This window comes from Lutjanus erythropterus, chromosome 11, assembly GCF_056507025.1.
Source record: "Lutjanus erythropterus isolate fLutEry1 chromosome 11, fLutEry1.hap2, whole genome shotgun sequence".
In the NCBI taxonomy this organism is placed as follows: Eukaryota; Metazoa; Chordata; class Actinopteri; order Lutjaniformes; family Lutjanidae; genus Lutjanus; species Lutjanus erythropterus.
The window spans coordinates 17,744,636-17,770,768 of NC_139327.1; the positions used below are offsets into that span (position 1 = coordinate 17,744,636).

General features: G+C 39.0%; 1 protein-coding gene across 4 annotated transcripts in view; it reads right to left on the reverse strand.

Annotated features, from left to right (window-relative positions):
* Positions 1-26,133, reverse strand: part of sptbn2 (spectrin, beta, non-erythrocytic 2) — a 63,944-nt gene that overhangs the window by 20,564 nt on the left and 17,247 nt on the right. For 2 of the 4 annotated variants that reach the window (XM_084731078.1, XM_084731080.1), the window contains exons 3-13: positions 9,667-9,818; positions 8,914-9,087; positions 7,767-7,858; positions 7,527-7,607; positions 6,443-6,558; positions 3,727-3,839; positions 3,429-3,616; positions 3,196-3,313; positions 2,398-2,556; positions 1,990-2,292; positions 30-183 (exon numbers count right to left, since the gene is read on the reverse strand). In XM_084731078.1, coding sequence (XP_084587204.1) covers positions 30-183; positions 1,990-2,292; positions 2,398-2,556; positions 3,196-3,313; positions 3,429-3,616; positions 3,727-3,839; positions 6,443-6,558; positions 7,527-7,607; positions 7,767-7,858; positions 8,914-9,087; positions 9,667-9,818 — 1,650 coding nt within the window. Of the gene's footprint in view, positions 1-29; positions 184-1,989; positions 2,293-2,397; positions 2,557-3,195; positions 3,314-3,428; positions 3,617-3,726; positions 3,840-6,442; positions 6,559-7,526; positions 7,608-7,766; positions 7,859-8,913; positions 9,088-9,666; positions 9,819-21,548; positions 22,209-26,133 lie in introns of those variants that run through there. The other 2 variants (XM_084731081.1, XM_084731079.1) reach the window with 2 other exon arrangements.

Here is a 26,133-nt window from a genome sequence, read left to right on the forward strand (position 1 = left end):
GAGAATGTGTAAAAGCATGTTTGACTCACCCTGTTCATAGGAAGTGAAGCGCTGTGCGGCTCCCTGCACTGCCTTGATCCTCTCTGCCTGAGCTGAAATGTCGGCTTCTACCAGTGTGTGTTTCTGCAGCAAGTCTAACACATCGTGCAAATGTTTGCCACTGTCCTGAGAGTGCAGACGACCCTGAAGCAAACACAGTCGAAGGGAATATTTAGTTATTTAATCTTCAAAATAAATCTCTGACCTCTGTTTGTTACAGCACCCGCAAGGTAGGAAACCAGGTTGGGTATTGTCTCCATGGGATAAGTGAAGAGTGGCCATTCCAGGGAAAATCTTTTTAAACACAGTAAATATTCATAAATGTTGAGTCATAACAATTTTATGAGCTATGCTTTGTACTTTCTGACATTTTCAATGACCAAAACCCAATAATAATAGCTGACAACAGAATTATAACAAGCTGTAGGTTCAGACCATTAACCTGAGCCTTACTGAAATGCCAGCAGATAAAATTCCTCTAATCTGTGCCACTAGAGCAGAGAGCCATTAAATGACAACAGGACATTGTGCTACAAACACAATATAAAAAAACAGATAATAAACCGTATACAAGCATTCCAATTATATGGTAATGGCTGACTGAATCACAGAGGCATTAACAGCATGAGTACAGATACCAATGAAAACTGCACAAGATATTGAGAAATGTCCTAATCAACTCCACCCCAACAAACATGCACAGACATCTTTTATCTTCATGTCCTCCATCAAATTAAGCACCTGTTTATATTCATTCTCAACAGAGAAATTTAAAGAAAACCCGAAATATTAACTTTGGAATGGATCAAAGCTCAAAGGCAGCAAAAAGTGCTGTATTTGTTTAAAGATGGTGTCTGATGAGGACAAGCCTTCAGAGTAGTACTGTGCATAACATTTGGTACAACAGGAGAAGTGACATGCTACTTTTTAAAAAGGCACACAACTGATATATGTTCACAACTTAAAACAATTAGTGATTAACACCAGCATTTGGATAGAAGCTAAAAAGACCTATACAGTGAATTCACTGGCAGAACATAGCGGGAAATTAAACCCACAATGATCTATTATTAACTGGTAACCTTACATACAATCTACGTGAGGTCTAGCAACATCATTTCATTATCATCATAATCACAATTTGAGCCAATAATATGATAACCTAGGTAAAAGGCTATTTTAATGGTAGCTAAATTGTAAAATGCTGTGTCCATGGTAGGGCTGAAAAATTGTAAAACATTTCTGACTGTGAATATTTTGACTGAGATTACAATTGCAATATATCATGGGATGTTAGAGAGAACACTAATTAGAGAGAACAATAATTTTCACATAATTATTCTCAAAAAACATCTGATAAAACAAGGATGTTTTGTAAGTCTGTAGAAATCTCTGGAGCATGACATTATTTCATTTAAAATGGTATTTTGACTTAAACAAATATTGCGCCTCTAGGAATCAGAAAATGTATGCGGGTCATATTGCAATTTCAATAAAATTCCAATCAATTGTCGAGTTGTTGTCCATGGCCACAAAGCAATTGCATTTGGCAATGGCAGCATTTACAGACTGGTAGAATTAGTTTTATTAATATCACAGCACGTGGGAACGGAGTCACCAGATTTAACCATGAAAGGACAAAAGCACATCCTCCCTATGACTTAAGTCTACCTCAGCTAACCTCAGTAAAGCCTGCAATGACAAGCAAAACAGCTCAGGCTAGTAAAAAGCTAATTACTGGTGTTAATGGTCCTCTGATAAGTGCAGACACTAAAGCTGCCAGGAACATATGTGAACAGCAACTAACGTAATTGAGGAAGATTAGGAAATTCCTTTTTGTTGATTAAAAGCAAGGCCAGCAGAATGTGGGAATGCAAAGCAGTAGTTAAATTGTGAACAATATAAATGCTGTTAAATAGTGCACATTCGCTGTGGTGAGTATGTCAGTACCTTCATGTCTGCCATCCAGTCCATTATGTAGCGCATCTCCTGAAATAGTCTCTGTAGATCACGATGGGCGTTCAGCCGCTCTCTGCGAGCAGCCAGGAGCTCTTTAAGGTATTCCCACAGGCGAAGCACATTATCCCTTCGTGCAATTATACGCCGAACATCATGGTACCCCTCTGCTTCCAGCTCTTTGGCAACAGCTTCCACAGCAGCCACACGCTCCCAGTATGCCCCAATGTCCGTCTCAATGGCCTCATGTTTACGGGTGGCAGCTTCCACTGCACCCAAATCAGTTCCAAAGTTGTCCTAAGAACACAGGAAAATCAGCTTATCAATGTAAAACTCTATCAGTGTTTTCAAGTGTAGCCACAATTTGTCTGTTTCTGATTAAATCCTATTTTCTTTTACTACCTGAGACACCAGCCTTTGGTTCTCACTCAGCCATGTCTCCCTCATTGCTGCTTTGCGGTCAAAACGTGCAGCGAGCATCTCCAGCTTCTCCTGGCGAATCAACTCATTTCTCAGTGCCAGCTCTCGTTCATGCTCTGCCTTTTCCAGTCGCTCCCAGGCCTGAACCACGGAGAAAAACATAGTAAATTGATAACATCTGCTAACTAGAATACCAATACTGCAAACATGACATTGCAAATTTTGTGAAAATTATTGTTGTTGTTGTTGTTGTTATTATTATTATTATTATTATTATTATTATTATTATTATCATTCTTATTATTATTATTACAAATCTTTTGTGTCTGATTGGCTAATTACAGCATTCTAATGTCTGTCAGAAAGAACAGACCATTGCTATGGATGCAGTTCTGATCAGAAATTCTGGTGGAACAAAAGCAAAACAATATTTTTTACATTAGTTAAACTATTGTTCAATCAACACATTTATTGATTTTTTTTGTAACTAAGTAAGTAGTCGTGTAATGAGGAGGATCATGTACAGTGAGTGGGTCATTATGGCAAAATTAACTCCTACAGAGTGATCCAAGACCCCTCCACTTCACGTTGGGGCCTGCATCACCCTAAAGGTGATTATCCCTTACTAGTTGAGGATAATCCTGTGGTCTAAGAAAGCCTTAAAGTGAACAAAAACATGCAACAAGCTGCTTTAACATTGATTACATCACATAATAGGAGATGGCTTTCATGTTTCTAGATGGAAAACTGTTTTCTAGCCCTTTCTACAGCAACTCTTACCTTATTGATGTCAGAGATGAGTTTGCCCTCTCTTGGCATGTAGACTTTCTGATTGTTTGCTCTCATCTTGCTCTGGATAGTAAAGAGGAGAACCTCCAAGTTTCCTTTCTCTGTAAATCTGTGGAGACAGCATCCATGTTTAACATACTGTAAAGCTTCAACTTTGGATCCTGATGAATAACAGGCATTGGGTAACAAGCTAGGTTATATTAAACCAGCTTTCTGTTACTCACTTGGGGGGTTTCTCCACAGTCCTGTAGGAGTTGAAAGCCTGTAGCTGGTTCTGAACAGCACTCAGTGAGTTAGCTAGCTGCCGATCATTGAGCGTCACTATGGTCTGCTCAATCCATTGTAGCAGCTCAGAGGCCAGGGTCTCATACTTCTCTATCAGCTGGTCAGCCTCAATAGCATAATCCAGCACCTGCAACCGTGAGAGATCTGTGAGTCAAAGTAATTGGTGGGCAATCACTCAAGTGTACAAGTGTTATTCACATTAATGTATACGTATGTACACAGACACACACAGCTGACCTTGCCGATTCGTTTGCCCTCCACTGCCAGGGCTTTCATCTTGGAGAAGTAATGGTAGTAGGTCGCCACATAGGTAATGATGGACTTTTCATCAGGCTGATCAACATTAACATCTGGAAAAAAAACACATTTTATTATGGACAAACAACAAAGTAATGTTTAGCTCCCAAAACAGCCTACATGAGAAGCAGCGTTAATTTTGTCGAAGAAAATTTTGATGCTAAGTATTCATTGATGTCCTTTTATTTCATTATCAATTATGATGATGTAAATTAAATAATACTGACAACAAAGACTATGATGAGGTCTCTGGTTCATCATGCTTTGACAAGTAAAGACAAGACAAAATAGTTGGCTCATAAGTTAGATCACATTAATTAGCCATCTCAAAGCCCTCATAAATTCAGCCAGCTTAAAATGTGTGTGGCTCATCTTTAGCTGAGGCCTGTCAGGTGTAAAGAACGAAAAAAAAAAAAACAAAGATGAGATGAGATGGACGCTTTTCTCTTATACTCAGACCGAAAGAAAGACTCATTCTCATTCCCAAACTCCTTGTGGAGTAAAGATGTGTGGAAAAAACAACCAATTTGAAGACCTAAACCCATATCATCCCGCAGTGTCTGCCAAGATAAATATCACTAATGTAAGTTGACTGATTTGATGGCATGCATGTTAAGACCCTTTAAGGGCTAAATTTAATGTTATTATTAAAATTTTATATTTAGTCAAGTTAGCTTAAAGTTCTTTGTGGATTCAGAGCACATTTCTTTGCTCCATTAACATATTTGTAAGTTTATCTCACACTAAACATCTACACCTTCTAAAAGATCATCTATGATTTCTCTCAACTCATAAACAGACACTAACTCATTTGGCTCAGTTTGGTATTAATTTTAGCTCCATGGAGAGTAAATAAATGACATTTCTCAGACAATGCTTGTTTATTTTTTTTTACTTACTTTAAGACCTCAGTAAAATATATAAAGACTGTTTTGTCAAGTAATACGCATTATCAGTGTCCAATAACAAACCATGATTCATCAATATGTGTCAGCAACACATTCTCAGCCTAGATGACTAAACACAGTTTAGGGTATGCTTACATCTCATTGGGATTTTTACAGCCAGCAGAAATATCCTTTAGCAAAATCCATCACAGTATCATGAAACTTTCAGAAAACTAAAATTAGAGGAGTAATATGTAGCAATTATGCTAGCAAAAATGAGTACTTCAGTCCAAATAGTGAGCTAATACATAAACTGTACACCAATCAGGCATAACATTATGACCACCTGCCTAATATTGTGTTGGTCCCCCTTTTGCTGCCAAAATCTCCCTGACTCATTGAGGCATGGACTCCATAAGACCCCTGAGGGTGTGCTGTGGTATCTTGCACCAAGATGTTAGCAGCAGATTCTTTAAGTCCTGTAAGTTGTGAGGTGGGGCCTCCATGGATCGGACTTGTTTGTCCAGCATATCCCACAGTCGCTGGTTCACCACTGTTCCTTCCTTGGACCACTTTTGCTACATATTGACCACTGCAGACCAGGAACACCCAACAAGAGCTGCAGTTTTGGAGATGCTCTGACCCAGTCGTCTAGCCATCACAATTTGTCAAACTTGCTCAGATCCTTATGCTTGCCCATTTTTCCTGCTTCTAATACATCAACTTTGAGGACAAAATGTTCACTTGCTGCCTAATATATCCCACCCACTAACAGGTGCCATGATGAAGAGATAATCAGTGTTATTCACTTCACCTGTCAGTGGTCATAATGTTATGCCTGATCAGTGTATATTAAATTGTTGAATTCCTATTTGACATCCAATCTATGGTTGAAGTGAGTCGTTTCCCCCTGCCCCTCCTCCTCAGACTTGGAGAAGTTCTGCAGGCTGCAGGAGCTCCGCAGGAGTGCAGGACACACACAACATTGTAAATTGACAATGACAAGCCCTGACAAGCACTCAACTGTAAATTGATCAGCTGTTCATAACTGCCAATTATTTGTTGATACAAAGTTAAACCCATTATCCTGAAAACAAAAGCCCAGTGTTCTAGAAATACACACTCTGGACGTCAGTGGCTGTCTGTCTCACTACTTGCCAGACGCCATGAAAATGTTGCCCAATCTAACCATTATAACCATCTATGCCTTCGACAAGATTAATGATTTGTTACAACTCATAAACAAACACTTAGTGATTTGGCAAACATTTAGCATTAACTTGAAATTTACATGAAATGAAAAAACTACAACACTTATTCCGGCCCGGAATAGAAAGGGGGAACACCGCAGCTGAAGCATTGTTATCAGAATACTAGAGTATTTCAACTTAACATATTTCAATTTTATGATTTATTACAGTAAACATATCACAGATTACTCCTTTAACACTGACTAAAACAACAAAAACAATTGACTAAAATGTGACTTTGACTACAATCTTCAGTAAGTGACTAAAACTCTCATTTAAAAATTAACACTGATGAGGAGTTTAATAGGTGCCCAACTGTTACTATCTTTGGACTTGCTTTTTGTGGTGTCAGTGTAGCTGACATGTGATGTAGTGTTGTCTAAGCTATAATTAATTCCAGTAATCCATCAATCCGTTTCAGACAACAGACATCAGCTTAGTGCCTTAGTGGATAGTGTCAGGTTGTGAGTGTGACGTACAGGAATGCTTCGTGTTTTTGTGGAGGTTTCAGTCACTCACCTTCTGGGTCCAGCAGTTTGGTAAGCCCAAGCTCCTTCTCAGCCACATTGAAAGCATTCTGGAGATTGTAGTGAGCGTTGGACCTCTTCAAGTTGTCAAACTCGATCAGGTCAGGTCTGCACAGGCCGGGGGACAATTTTGGTTTTAATAGGAACATATTCAAGAGGACAACAGGGTGCAGGCAACTGGAAATGTTATTCAGGCTGACATAAGAAAAAATATTTTCAAGTCGACTTCAATATATCTCTGTTTACAGACCATTAGTTTTATGTACAATCATCTGCATGCAACCAGAATATTAGACTGGTGTAAAGATGGTTTGGGAGGTCTATATATCATTAAAACTTGAACGACCAATGAACATGAATTGGCATTCCCACAATGGCAATTTCTCTTTCAGTTTCAATGAATTACATTGCAGAAAACATATTGTTTGCATATTCTAATTGCCTACTGTGGTGCCTTTTCCTGCTGTTTGAATAGAGAGCTATCATGTAAATGGCAATGTCATGGTTTACATGAGTATCCCATGGTTCAGTAACTTCAACAAAAGTAATGTTAACATTCATGTATTGAGAATCACTTATAAAGAACAATACTCTCTGTTCTATTTGACTCAGGAATTTAGGATACACCTCTGGTTCACAGATTCATTTTAACACACGTTATTTATGACACTATTACCAGCAGGGTGTGCAAGTGAGTTGCCAAGCATGGCTCTTCAGAGAAAATAAGTGGGTTATTATTTCTGTGATCTAGGTCATGTTACTCCCTATTTTATTTTCATCCTTTCAGCCATACTGCAGACTGTTTGAAGGATGGGAGGAGTAGGAGGAGACCTAAATAGAAAAAGGGGATAAAAACACCCCAGAGAAGTGTGATGGTACTGCGACAGGTAGGCAAAGAAAGATAAAAGAAAGGGTGAAGATACTGAGACCTTTTTCATTTGCAGGATGACCTAAATGATCTAAAATCTTCACTTACAAGAAAAGAGCTGTTAAAATGAATTACATCAAAGTATATTCCTAACAGGGGGCAGTTTTACTGTAATAGGTAACATCAAGCTGAGGAAGGAGTCAATGACCTGTGTTTGTGCACGATGGCATTGAACGCCAGACCGTCTCTCCAGCTGGTTGTGAAGTTGTGGATGTTGACATTGGGGTATCTGCAGAGGCCACATCAGGAATCATTAATAATTAACTCAATACTGCAAGATTAATCAGTAACCACTTCAGTAAAACCATGAATAGCATAAATGATCAAATATATCTTTAACATGTGATTAAGGCCTCCCTCTGCCTCTCCTCTCCTGCTCCTTTCTCACCCAGCAGTTTTCATTTGGCACCAAAGCAGGAGGGCATCTTTAGCTGATTTTTTCTCCTTGTTGTCCTCTGTCTCCACACTGATGTCCTGGATCTGTCAGCAGAGCATTCATTCAGTTTAAGACTGTGCCCCCATAATTTTACATGATTCCTGTATAATTAAATTTGTATGATTACTCTAGTATCTATTGATACATTATACCAAATTTCAGGAAGGGGTAAGAATTCACAAACAATCACTGCACGTTCATGGAGATTTACCTTGATAAGCATATTTCTGCAGTATTAATCTCTATTACTGTTTTTCTAAGTTTGCCTGAGAATGGACTAGGCTACAAGCAGAGACCGGATGTGCCAAGCCAACCTCACTCTCTGAAAGATATTAAGCAACATGGCAGCTGTGCTGAGAGGGGAATGAACAGAACTGCACAAAGCTACTCTAGATGAAGGATGACATTTGGATGACATGCTTTGCCCAGGGACCAGTTTTGCAAATTGATGGAACATGACAAACATTACTTTTTATCATAGAAAATGAATAGACATTCAATGGCTCAAAATTTATCTTTTTTTGAAATTCGTTATTTTCAAATGAACTGATAACTTACCAACCAAATTTAGTTGGCACAAGGATTGAAAATAGGCATATATGACATATTTATCAGATATTTATCAGATATACTACATTTATATGCTTCAGCTGCATTTCAGTTGTAAATGCTTTGGTTATATATAAATATTGGAATCATTCATAAACATAAACTGCTCCTACCAGGGACTGAATGAGGAGCGTATTTAAGCTGTTTTAGTGTGAAATATGCATTTTTTGGATTCAAATTATCCTTATTCCTGCATAACTTTTGCTCCTCTTCAGATAATAGTTGTCTTCTCCTGCATAGCTCACCATCTGATCCTATAGCACAAAGCACAGCCTCAGCAGCCAACATGCAAATATCATGTGTCATTGCTTCTGTGCACTGCACAGATCGGTGACAGGCTAATAGGAAACTTCCCAAGTAACACCAAGGGATATAACTGCACATTTACTAACTGGTATAAACAAACTTATTTTCATTTTAAATTAGAAATGGCAATAGGCCAGACTTGACCCACAGGCTGTAGGTTGAGTATCACTGCTCTAGATGTTACCTGGAAGCGAAGGATGATGGTCCAGATGAGACCCAGGGTGAGACGGTGATTCCCATCCACAATGTCATGTGAGCCCATGTTTTCTAGATGGACTTTTTGCTCCTTGAGAAACTGCAGGGCTTTGTCAACATTCTCCAGGCAGTGGATACGCATCCGGCCCTTGGTGGGCTTTGGCTGCAGGGGGCAGAAACAAAAGAAAGAAGACCTATGTTGAAATTATGGTAGATAGGTAGATAGGCAGCTCTTAATTTATCTTAATTGAGAAGTTTCTCTCTAATGGAAAAATGGACAATAAATAGGGAAAAAATGATACTAACAACTAAAAACAACAAGATACTAGCAAAACCAATGCTAATATGAGAACAGGGTACATCATATATACAATGCATGCATAATAAAGCATAAGAAAAAAGTATATAAAATGTGTAAAAAGTTAGTGAATGACGTGTAAAAGTGCAAAGTCCACCTGTATAGTTATAAAATGTGAAATGTATGGGGCCTCAGAAGCCCCCTAGAATCAGTATTTAACTAAAATGACCACAACACACGTGAGGAGGAAAGGGCAGCAAGAATTTAGAAAGAGAGAGACAAACAAGTAAAAGCAGGTGGAGAAGTAAATCACACTGAAAGAAAAAAAAAATGAAGCGCATGATTTCTCATTCCTTCTGACCAGTTTTGCTGAGTCAGGGTCATGGTTAAGGCCTGGGTCAGGGTTAGGACAGAGAAGGGTGGTTGTTTCTGTGTGATACTGACCAGCTGTTCTCCTGAGAGCACTTCCAGAAGGCGGATAAGCATTCGGCCATCGCGCAGGTCAGTGTACAAGTCACCGATGCGACAGGTCACTCTGCCTAAGTGAGAGTTTACCCATTTGGTGAAGGTCTTCTTCTGTACTGCTTCACGCTCGTCTGCAAAGGACACAACAAGAAGAGAGAGGGGCTGATTAATGTAGTTGACTCTGCTGACTGAGATGTCACTGGCTGTCAATATCATTACTGTCAGGGAAATAGATATTTACAAGGAATCAATTTTCTCCTAAATAAACAATGTAGTCGACAACTTTGATCACTTCTGAAAGCAGACAGGTGACCGTAAATCATAAAGACTTAAGCCCTTGTACTGAGCTGTTCATTTCACAAGCTACGCCATTAAGTCTCTAGGATCACTGTATTGACAGCTTAGTGAGAGGTTTTCACTCTTCAGACTGAAGTTTACTGTTGGCTCTGCTCATGTGTGCATTGCCAATTACCTAATGATGTGAGTTAAAAAGAGATAGTGACATCGCAAAATAGCACATAAAGGTAATGACGTTTGATGAGCATTTTTGCTGTTTCTTTATTGGAGCGGCACTAAAAAAAGAATCACAATAAATTAAGCTGTAGCAGCAGCGCAGACATATGGACCAGGGGAGTAAGAAGCTAATCCTGCTCCACCACCTAACAAGGTGACCTCATTTCTAGGACACAAGGTCTCCCTGCCTTTTGAAAACACGATTCTAGCTTTGTACTTAATGTGCTGTACCTAACGCAAGCCCACACACAACACTGAAGCAGACAGAAAAGAGATCAGAGGAGTAGCTCTGCAATAATGAGTTTAACAAAACAAAGCCTCCCTGTAGCAGCATGAAATTAAACATGGCTAAGATAAATGTCTGTCTTTCAACAATGCAAAATAAGAAAGCTTTCGTATTTCATATTCATCAACAAACCACAACCAGCCGTAGATTGAGTAAGTCTGCTTTTATACAAGTGTTCATCACACATAGCTTGATATTATCAAAATCATCTTTGATGGTGACTCTGGTATAAGCCACACCTTCTTTGCACAACACACTTCAAAGCAGCTTGATGTAACAACATGAAGCCTTGAGCTACATGTGCTTCAGGAGTTGCATCAAAACCAAATCAAAAGCTAGAAATGTAATTACAGGTTACCTGGTCAGGTACCAGATTGATATTCACTAGTCTGACTAAAAACTCTCTGTTGTTGCCCTTTAAATTATTATATTACTTTATTGGTACTACTAACATTAGCTCACATGTACTGTTATAACTTAAACTTACTTACTGCCAAGACAGCATGGTTTATTTGAAATAATGTATTCAAAGAAGGCACAAGTTCAATTATTTCTAAAACACATTTTCAAAAACTACTCAGAAAGTGAAGAAAGTGTAAGGTACTGTGATGTTCAAATGAAACACTAGTCAAAGCTTAGAATTTTAACCCAAAGGCAAGGTCCAGATATTTAGGCAGTTCATGTAACAGTGGATAAGATTGTAAGTGGCTCAGAAAGTAGTACAGAGTTATTACTATGTTAAGTTACTTCAGTCTAATAAATGAATATAAGCCACTCCAAATGAGTGACCACTATGAAGTTAACATTTTGATGTGACAAAAGATAGCATGTTGTGCAATCAACTACTCTACCAACTGTCACCTAAAAAAGGACAAATTTTGAAATTTCTCACAAGCAGTCTAGGGTGGAGTTAGACCACAGGAGATAACGCTTGACCTGTTACAAACTGAAGGTGCTTCCTCAGTCTTTATCTATGCTTTACTACAGAGGTCCTCTTATGAAACAAGAGGATAGCTTCTTGTGATGTTGTATTTTAACAGCAAATTGAAAATTTCTGAAACAAAAATTAAAGAATGCCGCAGCTAATGTCTTTAAATAAGATTAAAATTCTCTTAAATTGCAAATCCCCTACGGCTGTGACCTCTGTGTTTGACTTCATGTAATTCAGGTATTAAAGACACCGTTTGGAGTTTTTGAGCATTAGTGGCCACACTGTACAGTCATATTTTAATCAGAAAGTTTTAGTTTTGAGTGATAGGCTATTTACTGAACATTTACTCAGCTCCAAAATTACCTGACACTGTGTCAAAGTTCCAGCACAAATATCTACCTGATGTTGGACTAATGATAAGTAATATTAAGGGACAGGTATGAGAAACTGTGCGAACTTTAAACCTCATTTGAGGCCAACTAAATGATGAGAGAAGTTTTCAAGTTGCTTTTTTATGGAAGTTTATACTGCAGTGCTACATTAGCTCAGCTGGTGTTAGCTTTGCTGTTAGACAGAAACCAGTTCTGCACTCTCTGATACTCTGATACTACGATTTACTTGTCGGTGTGAGTGTATGTCTTTGTGTGACTGCTGTATGTGAATTTACTTGATAGACATGTCCTGAGGGTAACAGTATAGCTACAGGTGAAAAAGAAACTGTCAAACTACAGGAATTCATTTGCTGGGCAACACTGTGTAACTTTGCTTAGCATTCATTTAGCAGGTAGAGTGTCGCTCAGTGCACTGTGGCTGACATAGTTAATCAAGAGATAACATGCAGTCTTTTTTCCACCATTGAGCAAGTGATTTATTGGAAGGATTGGAAGAGTAGATACAATTTCGGTCGACCAAGATTTTGTTTGATTGACTAGAGCTCTAACACTCACAAAGGTGATATGTATACAGCATGCATCAGGGTGGTATAATGCAAAGTTCTGGTGACAGCAGAAGGCCACATTTCTCATATTTTCCCTGTTTAGACTGAGACATTTCAGTGTGTTTTGTGTCAAAAAAATATCTCTAGTTCATCTTTGTAGTAAACCTAGCTCAGTAATAAAATGGAAATGTACTGCAATTTGCCCATCCTTGCTTCATTGGCTGTTCTCCTGACTGTGCTGTCTGCTGAAGCTATCTGGCGAGCAACAGAAGAAACAAAAGCAGAATACATTCCCTTATTTAGTTAAGAGTTGTATGGCTGTCCAGGTTAGACAACAACTTATTATTTGAAAATCAACATTTTTGACTAACGTTCGACTAAATGTATCATATTTTCATACAAGACTGCAGAAGAAGCATAAGAATTGTGTTTAATGTGTGCAACTATAAAGTATCTTGGACCGATTATGTCTCATCCTGTCTTACCTTGCTCTGTTCCTGCTTGAGAGCTTGCCAACAATTGTGGAGGGCACATGCATTACAGACAAAGAGTTCAATAGCAGATAAACCTATTATGTCAAACACAGCACAGTGAGATAGATATGTTAATCTTGGAGAGATTACCATCTGACTACAGTAACTGTGCAGTCAAACACAAAAGATTAGTGGTAATAAGTGCAAAAGTACACATGAATCAACATGTTTTATGAAAGAGGTCCCAAAAACATGTGTCAAAGCTCCAAACTCAGTACAGATATATGATTGAAGTTTTCATTACAGAAACACTTAAAGATTGGTGGCAGCATAAAAAGATATTAATTCAAAGCAGGTGACAAGGCTGACTATAGTCATGGCCTACAGGCATATTTGGAGAGCTTGTGCTGAGGCAGACAGGCTTTCCTCTGCTATCCCAGCTATCAGCCCTCTTGTCTCCTGAATATGTGTGCTTTCTCCTAGTTTACCTAAACTCAAGGATATCTAACAAACAAGAGAGTGTTATGGCATCACACTCAAGTAGCTACTATCGGTCAAATCGCCCTGCTTAGTTCAGCCCTGGTTGGTCCTCTACATGCTGTGATAGGGTGTGTTGTTTGTTGTGGGGTTGAGTTTTTGGGACATGCTATTTTAGTCCCATTCTCATTTTAATTTACAAGAACTGACCCTCCTTAAGCCTATCCATTTCATTTACCACACTGGCAGATTGTGACTATTATGATTGTTGTGATGATTATTAAAAAAGGACCACTGAGTAATTCAAAGCTGTTCAATGAGCCAGCAGACATTGATCATTGTGCCCGGTGAGGTACATTGGAGGAGCCTACATTCCTCTTGACACCTGTTCATGTTGTGACAGCACCGAGCATTGAGGAGGAGGCAGTGGGGCAGTAGGCAGTGGTCGTAAAGAGAAAAGGCGGCTCCCTTGCTGGTGCTGCACTGCTAATAACAAGGCTACTGAACAGGAACACAAGACAGACAAACACAGACATCAGTCTGACGTGTTTGCTCATTATGGCAAGCAAACACAAACCTGTCATCAGTTAGATAAGGGCAAAACTGGTGCAGCTGTTTGCTCGAACAATGTGACATTTGTGGACTGTGTTGTTAGTGCATGGGAGGATATGTAGATTGTAATGTTTGGACATTCACATCTAAATGTTCTTTTTGGTTTTTACTAAAAATGTTGAGTGTCTGCAACAGGAAGCTTTTTTATTTTTAACAGAGTACCCTAGTGGCTGAAAGTGAGAAAAGATAAAGAAGATTAGGCCTCCTCTACAGTATGTTGTCAGATATCTTAAGTCGCACGTCACGCAAAATACCTGCAGAGCCTGCCAACATTGTTACACAATTTCACAATAGAGGACAAGAGAGAAGAGAGGGAAAATAAGAGCTCTAGGAAGCAAGCCTAGTAATTAGTAGTTAGTCTTACAAAGTCATGCATAATTTTAGTGTGGAACTGTTCACCCACACTAAAATCTAATGTGCCAAAGTCAGGGGCTGCAAGATGTGATAAAACTGCCTTACATACTAAGTTGACATTCCTGCAGTCCTGGTCAAAATAAATATTGGCTGCTCTGAATATTGTATGAGGCTTAGCAAGTGTACACTTTGTGTAATGTGGATTCAACCAACTACTTATTTTTCCAAGAAATGTTTGTCTGTAAATAAAAACATGCTAAAATGGTAAAACTAGACTCAAGCAATAAAATTTCTTAGAGTTTTTCCCTTAAAATGCACCTAGAAGTAGCATTAAATATATATTTTTATACAAAATTTACAGAAGCGAGCATTCAAACTGTTTTAAAACTCACCCAACTATCCTGGAGCTCTACCTGGCCTTCTTGAACCTGTTTGTGTACAAACTAGACAAACAAGGGATTATAATTTTCTTTGGCATGTTTTTCTCCATTGTTTACTAATGGCAGATCAGAACTAGTGGTTACAGGCATCATCAAATGTTTCAAATGCATATTTGGGCATGTCCAGTCACTTTGAACATGTTTGTCTCTGGTAGTGAGCTTTAAGTATATGTCAGGGCGGGAGAGAAGTGTGGCTCAGCCAGTGCCCTCTCTAATGTTGAAGGTACTGGGTTTAGTTTGCTGCTGCTCCCCTATTTAACCCCCAAACAAACTTTTGCTCTGTTGATAATGATTATTATCTGCAGGTAAGCTGAGCAAATATGCCGCCAGACTTAATCTTGTCTGTGTGGCTCATAGTGGTGATGATGTTTGGTGATAAAACAGAGACAGATACAACACTCTTGTAGTTATTTGTTGGGTCAATTCTCAGGCATATCTATCTATAGAAAATAATATCATATAATATGCATCAGAACAGGATATGTGCAGTTTAAGACCATGTGTTAACTGATCAAAGACATTCATGATTTCCCATTTTCATTTACTGAACTTATGGGATACAACACACATGAATAAAGCCACCATGGGTGGTGATGGGTCATTGCCGCTTTCATCTGTATTTCCTAATGTGTTGCTTTTTATTTATTGCCTGTAAATTGTGCTGCCATTTTAGCTAGGAATCTCATGAAAAAGAGATCTTGAGAGAATGGCAAAATAAACATAAAAAACAAGGAAACTGAACTAATTGACAGACCTGTAAAATATTCCATAATATATTCTCAAAATCCACAATCTGATCTGACTTTTGATTTTGGGTCACAATTTGATTTAATATTTGATTTAAACATTTCAACATTTTTTCGGCACTGACAGCTATGCCATATCAAGTCTTGATTTGTAAGGATCAACAGATCATTGGGTTTATACCCTAACAACTGTAATTTAAATTTCCACATTCCTCTTTAAAAAGATAAACTGCTACCTGCTAGATAATGGCAGTAAAGGTTTAAGGGTCAGTCAAAGAATTGCATACATTTGTGATCCCATCAGTGACAAACGCAGCTGCAGACTACTGGTAAGCTATGCTGTGTTGTCTTTGACAAAGGATCAGTGCATGTGTCTATATGGCAGGGGTGGAAAGAAATGCCAATCCTGCTTTTGATTTTGATTGATTTAGAATTGAAATTATGACAGCCCTATAAAGTATAAATGGATTTATGTTGTTCTTACCTTAAAAATAAAACACTAAAAAGACTATTACATGTCAAACAGTGTGCAATGTGATTTTAGGCAGAACCTTGTTTCAGTGGAAGGCATTCTGCCAGCACACAGATCAGTTTAAGACAAGGCTATGCCCCTCTGTCAATGACACACCAGACTGTAAGCTATTTGTCAGGTTACTTTTTTCCTAACTGCCAGTATGCATACCATGTGGTCATTAATGACCGATTTTGACTGCTTACTAGCCCATTTGTACTGCACAGATAAATCAAAACATTTGACACTCCCTGAAGCTGGATGGGGACTACAGGCATCTAATTGCTTGTTCAGCTCATAATGACTTCAAAGATCGTAGAACATCCCATCTCCCTATGTTATTCACTGTCTTCTCAATGCATCCTGCATCCCTCTGCTGTGTTGCATGACACTGCACTTTGGCTCCCAGCTGTGTCACTTCAACACAGAGGACAAGGAGTGAGTCCACCCTTAAATAGCTTAACATAGTAAGCACTTCACACAATAGCAAAAAGTGCATACTGCATATTTTTTATTTCTTTTCATTTCCCTGACCATTTACTGTCAAACACTCCCAAATATCCAAGAACCTTTCAGAGGTGTTATGGTAAAAGCAATATTTCTGGCCTCACCACAGGCTGGTTATCATTTATAGCTGGTAAACTATTTCATCTTGTTTCCTGTGCTGCCTTGGTCTTGCCTTGTTCCATAGCTATCCCTGGTTCCCTTTCTATCTAGGTTGAAATGCCCTTGACTCTAAACTCTTGACATCCAGTCTCTCACCCACCCCAAGCTTGCGTAATGAGTGCCTCTGGTCACCCCGTCCTCAGAAAGAATGAGTAAACTATTTCCATCAATCTGTCTGCTTTAATCTGTTTTAATGACCTTCTCTTGGACATTCCCACAGAGACAAGATTATGGTATTGTGCCAAAGGGTGCAGAGAAAGCTCATCAGTGGGAGTGCTCTGCTCTGTTCTTATTTAGCTTTTGTGGGAGTGCTACAACATTAATGGAGTTAAGCTAGGAGTAAAACTTGTTTTGAATAACAGCTGGCACAAAATAATTTGAGGAGGAGTCAAGAGTGGTGTATGTAATGTAAGTGAACAGAAAACCACACCGTGATTGGTATGTTATGGCACGTGTGTGTGACACTTAATAGCTGCCATGTTTGACATAATATGTTTGGCTAAATCTCAATGAAGGTACAGTCTGTTTAATCATAGGTAAATTCTGGTATTGTTCCATTGGGTCCATCCAGTATACTAAAGACAAGACATTTCACAACCTTTCCTGCATTAATACAGATGATGATTTTAAATATAGAGTAAACCCTAAATTCAAGTTTAATTTACTCCCAAAAATTACTTTTAAAAAAGGCACCAAAAATACATGACGACACAAAATGAAAAAATATGTATGGTCTTCCTAAAACAGAGACAATACATATTTGAGAGAGTCAAAATATGGAGGGACAATTTATATTTCATTTTATTTGAGAACCTACACAGAGGACACATGCATTATTTGTTGGTGATGCTCCAATCTGATAGTCAACTGCCCTATAGTTGGCTTGAATTCTTCCAAATCTGTAACAGAAACTAAAAACTGAGGCTCAAGAATGAATTTCTCAACCATCGGATTCCAACTGCTATCTGAGATTACAGAGTAGACGCAAGAAACTCATTAAAAGGAATACCTGAACATCTTGAATTTTAGTCTGTTATTGTTTGTGGAGAATTTATTACATATGGTAGTGACAAAAAACTTTAGACAGTCAAAAACAGCTTGTAAGCTTTGTGGTTAGTGGCAACCATTCTTTATTTACACATTTATTTACATTCTTTATTTATACATTTATTTACATTCTTTATTTACACATTTATTTACCATTCTTTATTTGGTTTAAGTTAAGTCAACTATGGTGTATGATACTTCATAAATGTAATGAGCAATGCAAATAATGAGGAGTAACCATCTTATGAGTAGTAGTTGAGGGAGGAGTGCAAAATGGCACATGCAGATTCACATGCTTTCTCTTCCTGCAAAAGCAGAACTGCCCTTCCTTTGCTTATGACTTTGAAAGTAAGCCTGTGGTAAAACCGCCGCCTTGCCACATGTGGCATGAGTTATTTTTACAATTTTAACAGTTTGAGGTTACAACTATAGGCAATGTGTCTTGCCCAACTTTTACAGGTTTGTTCATACAATGACAAAACCTGACAGGGAGTATAAGATGGAGACCTCTTTTACAGTGAAGCAGTGAAGGCACTTATGCCCTTCAGGTCATGCACCTCTACGCCATCTGCAGCTGCGGCTGATAATGGGGAAGATGTGGGTCTGGGGGGAATAGCCAAGGCCAATCCCACGGGAAATGAGACCGAAACAGGCACCTCACAGCCACAACATCTGTTCACAAAAAGGGTGTGAAATGTCAACAAGACAATAATTGTCCTGAAGGCTCCAAAACTGCACTTTGTTGTTACCCTTCCATTTAGGAAACTGTCAATATTAGTAAAACTGTACAAACAAAAAGTCATTTTGTGTGTGTGTGTGTTTGCACGTATGGTGAACCCTCACCGACGTAATGTGACCCTGAGTTACAGCTGGAGGCCACTAGAGTCAGAGCTTTCACTAAGAGTGTTAGAAATATTAAGTTACAACATTCAATTCATAGTATGCTGCTAGAAACTTGACCCAAAACCTGACATTGCTCTCTTCCAGTATCAATTTTGAAACTTTAAATAAAGTATTAGAACAAAAATGCTTCTCACCAACACAGATAAGCAGTCACTGCAAGAAAAAAATAGCCCTGGCCGCTTATTTGTTGAATTTTGTTCTTTACAGAACAAAAAGTCAAACTAAATTATTTGAGGAAAAAAAGAAAAAAAACACACAACTAGTGAAATCAGTCAGTTCAGTACAAAAATGCTGCAGAATGTATTTACAACCATTTATTTTTTCTGTGTCTTTTAAAGGCCTTGAAGGCAAAAAAAATCAATACAAAAAACTTATAGCTGTGTTAAAGTACTGTCTATTTGAATAAAACCTTTCTGCTAATGCCTGCTGAGTGAAAGTGCAAACTGAAGTCCACAGAGTAGAATGTACGTAGCTTAAACAGTGACCCTTTGGACCAGGACCCTGCAGTCTAACCTAACACAGCGTATTTATCTCTGAAGCAGGACAATGAACCAGACTTACAATGTATTTATCTTGGCACCAAGATTGATAACTGGCGGTATAAGGGAATATGAACTTCCACACAGTATCTCTCTCTAGCATCTTACACACAAGAGACAGAGCAAGATTGCATAATATAATGAGCTTACATCAGTGTGATTTGAGCTACAAGAAAACACCAGGGTTTGAAATAACTTAAGTGGTCATGAATGATGTATTGGGTTAAAGTATGATGTGGCATAATAAAGAAAATCTTTAAAAGAAAAATAGCACCTGTCCCTTCATCTGTCAGTAGAGGCTGTTCCATGGCACAAAGATGAAGTTTTTTTCCCATGTGCCCCAGTGTTTCATTAAACCTGTCTGCCTTGCCCATAGTTATTTAGTTACTCACTTTATTCTTTACCGTTCGCTGTCCTTTACCACTGAGTCAGATAGTGCTAGATGTGTTCAGTGCTTTTATGACTGATATGGATATGATATTTACAATTTACAGCCACCACAAATCCCAAAGATAATGTTTTTTTTTCTCATATATTTCTCCACAAGTCCCCATGTTAAGATCTTAAAATCTTCACACGGAAATCAACTGTATTGTTGAAGTCTAATTTTAGTCCAAAAGAAAAGTTGGTAACCACTGACCTTGCACGAACTACATGTAAAAAGGTGACAAATATTTCAAAGCAATGCCAACAGAATGTATGCTTTGTAAGAGTACAAAACAATTGAGTTGGTGGTATGATGACACCAAGACTATGCATGTACACATCTACTTCATCACTCTAGCAGACATCATGGTATAACAGTGGGTGGGAGGGAGTGACACAAGGAATGAGCCTCAAGGGTAGTCAAACTGGAAATACAAGTGGGTGTTGCCAAAATGTGTTTGTGTGTCTGGGTATGAGGGCATGTGAGTGTATTTACAGCAAATTCCATCCAGAACATATTCATGCACAGATGACTAACAAAGAACACAAGGAGAGTGTTATATGCATGTATATTTGGAAACGGAGTTCTAGTTTGAACTCATTTCACAATATTCTTGCTGTGGGGAAGTGTGAATAAATCCTGCCTGTGCAATTTTGGTGACTGATCAGTGACCCCTGAACTTACTCAATGAGTTAAAGAATTTCTAGCCTGACAAGTTGAGAAAGACTTGTAGGTATGTACCTTTTGCTTTTTAGTGTGTGAGAGTGCATGGTTGAATCTGACAATGATGCAAGTCTGACACATACTTTGAAGTAGAAGATACTACCTTATCTCTTGTTAGAAATTATTGGTGTGAAGGTGAAGACATTTTTCTGTTCAGCCATCACTTCACCAACATGCACACTTTGTTTCAGCTGGTCAATCTCCTCCTCAGTGGCAATGAAGAAGATATTGTTTAATATGGGAGGTGAAATATTGTTGGGCCACTACAAGAATGTGAAACATGCACTGAGAGTAGAGTGCCCCACAAGTAAACTGTAAGACAGTTCTCCATTCCAGACAGCAACCAGGGAGGGACCGGAAGCTAACAAAACACTGTGATCTTCATGCACACCACTGACTGACATGCCAGTTTCATAAACTAAAGTACATACACAATCAGCTACTGCAAACACTTGATCTTGTGGCCTGTGACTAAGGGCTCTAAAGCTCACAAGAACAGGCCACATGATAATACAAGAGGTCTAATAGGTAAATGTGTTGATCAAACAAGCATTTACGGATGTTAGTTAAGAAACTGTCAGCTTTTGGTAGTTGCAGGACCCCCTTACAACGAATAACTGAAGTTTAAGGGGGGTTGCACTTTAGTTATCACATCATTTCCCAAGTCTTATGTCACAACCGTCTGTGATTTCTGTTTGCAGGACCTCACAGACCTCACAGGCTTTAGTCTGAGACAGAGCCGTACATTGTAATAAGATAAGAAAGGACAGGTGGCCCAGTGATCAGGTGCCAGACAGCCTGCCTGCTTACGAGCTGAGCTGAAGCCTACTGTGCGTCTACTATGGCTCCCCTGGATTCCTTCAATGTTAAGCTCTGAAATAGTACAGAATTAGACAAAAAGAAAGAGAGGGGTCTCTTCAACCTCTCACAGGTAATAATTACTGTTCCAGAAAAATGCTGAGCTATTTGGGGACTCATTTCTAATGCAAAGCACCTGCTGTAGAGCTACCACTAGAGAAACAGCCAAACAGTCCAATTCTACTTAATATTTCCTGTTTCAACAAACTCTTTGGCGGTCTTGTCAATAACTTCTAACATTAACAACTGCTTCCATGAGCCACACACCAAAGAATTCAAAACTCTAACCTGTGACATCAGTAGTACTGTTTATTCAAATATACTGACTTAGTTAACCTAGGCCAATATATATTTACCCAAGAAACCAACAGATGGAATTTCTCCTCCCACCAAACCAACAGATCAATAAGACTCTTACCTTGCAGCTGTTTAAAGCGTCCCTCCAGGATGTTAGAGTATTGCACCTGATTAACAAATGCTGCTGGGGACAAGCAGGGTTCTCTGTCCCTGCGGTCCCACTCCATGGCCATTTTTCTGGATCCCTCTCCTAAATATTCCTCTCAGATACAGAATGAATGGGAGTTCTCCTGCATAGCACAGCAGAAGCAACCTTTCCCACCAAAATGTATCAAATCCTTTGGAGGGTTTTCCAGAAGAGAAAAGTTTTGTATATCCAAAATGCCTCAGGGTTATCCGCCTCCTCTAGATTCCTCTCAATGCTGTGCCTTAGTAAGGCACAACACAAGCATGAAAATGTTGCCGCCTGTTCTTTTCTTCATCTACTGTATGTCCCACCTTATCCAATGAAAACACAGCAGTTGAGAGCACGGGTGGAGAGTTTTTTTTTTTTTCAAAGAATCATTTCAAACAAAACTGAAGAACAAAATGTTCTCTTGTTTCACCTCCTCCTGTGAAGAAATTTCACCACACTTGTGGCCTCTCAGCAAAGTGGAAACTTTTGGTTGCACTCCCTCGTGTTTCTAAGCAAAGGAACACTGACTACTCCTTCCCTCCAAACTGTGAACATGCATTCGCTAGAGCAGAGCACAGCAGAGCAGAGCAGGCTAACCGGCTGCGGTCGGATAGCTGTGTAAACAAAGCCTGCTGTGCCGTCTGAAAATTGTGTCATTTGCATAAGGTGTGTTTGAGGGAGGAGCACAAAGGGAGAATATGGTGGAGGGATAAGGGGAGGGAGGAGGTGTAGAGGTGGACTAAACCATTAGAGGTCCTCGCTCAGTGTAGCTTGAGGCGGATTATTCAACTCCACCTTAATTCTATGGAGCACCGGGGTGTGGCCTGCCAAGAAGGTATATCACGAAAGTCCTCATCAGATTGCATCCTCTTATCCTGTTGTCTCACTGTGTGGTTCTGTCTTATTTCTTCTATCACCCTCTGAGAAAACATCTGATCTCCCTCTTTCTGTTTGCAGTGTCTGCTGTATGATAAAGCGTTAAGACAGGAAGGAAGTTGTTGAATTTGTCTCAGCAGCACAACAACCTCTTTCCTGCCTGAACAAGATTTGAAATCGTGAACTTGTGGGTCTGTTTGTCAGGCAGATGGTTAGGTGGGTGTGGGGGTGGATGTGAGTCATAACCTGTCTAAAACAATTATAGAACTTACTGCGTTAACACATTTAATGCCATACTAGATTATGGACAAATATAGAAATGATATCTGGCACCTCTTGTTCACAAGAATCTGTTTCTTATTTGATTTATAATGTTTAATAAGGTATTTTTTCCACTGTCAAATGAAGTGATTGTTTGCAAACACTGCAGGAAAATGGACTTGATGGGATTTGTAAGTTGCAAAATAATTATTTTCCTCCATCACTAAACAGAAGACATCAAATCATAGAAACAGTAATTATAGCCTTTTAGGGCATATTTGAGATTCTCAAATAAGTTTAAGTACACATGATTTTCATGGCTACTACTTTTCCATAATGCAACTAAATCTATGCAGTACACCAAGATTACTGATAGCGGAAACTACCCTTTCAAAGAAAATTAGAAATTGAGTAACTTATTGAATGGAAGGTTTACTCTTTCTCACAGCTGCTAATTAACAGAAAGGCAGTTTCCGATGTACTTAATGCCAGGGTGTACAAAAACTACTGCTTACAAGTGTATGGATTTTGGGTCTGGTCAAGAGGGCAGTGGTAAAAAAGGTTGAGCCATGTTTGTCCTGATGAGCAGGGAGCATCTGGATGGGTCTCATTAAAGGACCAAATGCCTGGGGCCTTCTGTGCCTGGGTGTTTATGGAGGGGGAACTGGACTAATGAGATCCAAAGAGAACACACTTCCGTATGAGGAACAGAGGCTATGGACACATGCAGAGAGGAATGAAGAGTAAGGAACTGGTAAAGCCCAGTAATGGCCATTTAAGATCCCATTGGGTATGTATGAAACATCAAAAGCCCAATTAATATGAGAGGCAGATGTGATGGCAAGTTTGTGTGTCTAACACATGCCTCTTAACATATTATGTTAAAGTAGGTTCCACCTTATCCAACCCATTATTCATTTAGATATACAATGAAATAAGCATAGGCTAGGATTGACAGTTATTTTTGAATCTTGTGAAATATGAAAACAAACAATGAGAAAGTTTACCAAAGGGAGCTGTGGGAGAAACTCCTGCATTGAGCAACCAGGAATTAATGATAATTAATGGTGGTCTGGTGTGGTGAATGAACACAGATGAGAAAGAGAAAAAGATAAAGCCTGCTGGGGGAGTTAACACTGCCAGAGGGAGACGGGAGAGATCTATTGCTGAGCACATAAACTTTATCCATCCTACAGCAGCAGCAGTCTATGGACCCAGGGGAGGGCAGAAGGCTGGACCAAATGGCAGTAAATATCTGATATGAAGGGGTTTCCCCCTGGAGCAAGTAGGGTTGATTTCTCATGAGAGTCTGACAGTCTAAAGTCTTCATCCCAGTATCTCCAAATGTGGATAAAAGTGAGAAAATTAATTAATATTATCCATGCTCCTGTGTCATTTCTTAGTTCATATACACATCAAAACAAAGGGATAACAATTAATCAATGATCGATTAATCATTATTAAACATTTGATCACTCAAGTAAAATTTAATAACCTATCAAATAACGATCTGAAATATAATAGATTATTTTATGTGTGAACTCCCCATGTATATTTAATATGTATGCCTTTACTTCTTTATGTTTCATAGGCTACTTAATGCTGTCACAGAATATGCAGTATGGTACTCTGGAAATAAAGCTTTGATTGAGGGGAAGCATACCACATTTCGTGCTATTTGGTATAAGCAAAACTGTTATTATAATTATAACAAATAGTAAATTAATTGATTGTTAATGTTACCAGTGATCGATTAAGGAAAGTGCTTACATTGTGCAACCCTAACAGGAATTGTCTGTGTATATTAGGGCTGCAAGCAGTCATCATTTTTATCAATTAGTCTGTCAATCATTTTCTCATTTTAATGAGTTGGTTTGTTTGGTCCATAGAATATCAGAAAATGTCCTCAAATTTCTTGAAGATATTGAGTTTACTATCATAGGTGACATTGCAGCTGTCAACATCATTTTGTGTGTGTGTGCGTGTGTGTGCACACACACAAAACGATGTTGATATGTTGTGAGGAATAGCATAGTTTTAATAAAGGCATATGGATGCTTTTCAAATTGAAAAGCCTTGCTCTTTACTGCTGTGGAAGCCTCCACAAGTAAATACATGTAACCATTAGAGTCTGAAACAGGGCGTTGCTTAAAAAAGGCAAATGTGCCCAGCTTGCCTTGCAACCCACACAGTATAGGAAAGTAGATAAGTGGTTATTTATGCAAATTACCATGATCTTAACACAATGAATGAAGTGGCAGCCACTGCTGTCATACCTGGAGTAAAATGACAGACCTGAAGGGTGCAAGAGGTGTGACATAGGTGATCATATTATAGAGAGAAATACAGAGAAAGTTTCACTGAGAGACACAGTGAGAGAGAAGCGTAAGTAGGCAGCAGCTTACATGATGCGAAAGGTCTTGACTTTTGGGGATAAGTTGTAAAAGGTGGGCAGGAGCTGTGCCTGGGGGGGAAGTAGCTGCTACAGCATGTCGAAGAATGTACACATCAAGCCCACACTTGTCAAACGGAGATGGTATCACAGGTATTCACCCGGGAGTGCACGCACACACACACCACCACCACCATAATTACACGACAGCAAGACAGAATATCTTTAAATACAGTACAAACCAGGATACAGGCAACACCCTGAGTGTGTTTCTGTTGGCTTGAGGAAATGAGTTGATTTGTAAGTGAAATGAGGGTTTATCTTTCAGAAATACTTTGACTACAGCGGTGCTTAAAGATCATCAGAGCATGTGGTTTTTGCAGCCTGTGTGTGTGTGTGTGTGTGTGTGTGTGTGTGTGTGTGTGTGTGTGTGTGTGTGTGTGTGTGTGTGTGTGTGTGTGTGTGTGTGTGTTTCTATGTGTAGGTCTACAAGTGTGTGTTGGTGCCTGCCTGTTGCTCCCCTCTAGTGGGTTCTTCATGATACTGCAACTTGTTTGTACTATTAACAGTAAAGATTTTACAGGTAAAATGTGAAACCAGGTAGGTTTAAAACATGCAAACACACACACTGGATGCACTACAACATCTAATAGAGCCATCAGGATTTTCACTTGGATCACTTTAGTCAGAGCCACCAACAGGATAGGCTGACCAAACACACATGCACTTGCACAGCTTGGAAAGACTACCAAGGGTAGGCAAGTGAGGTAGGGAATAAACTTGCATTCAGACCAGTGTTGGCATTGTATTAAAAAATGTTACATTCTCATTCATTCCAGTAAGACTACTGCTTAGGCACAGTAAGGGCTCTAATGCAAAGGGCTCCAGCAAATAAAACATCTTGTCATCCAGGAAAACACTTATATCAATATATAGCTTGTACATTTATGCAAAAATTGTTACTGAAAATAATTCATTCTTAAGCCAATTTTAGTTGATGTG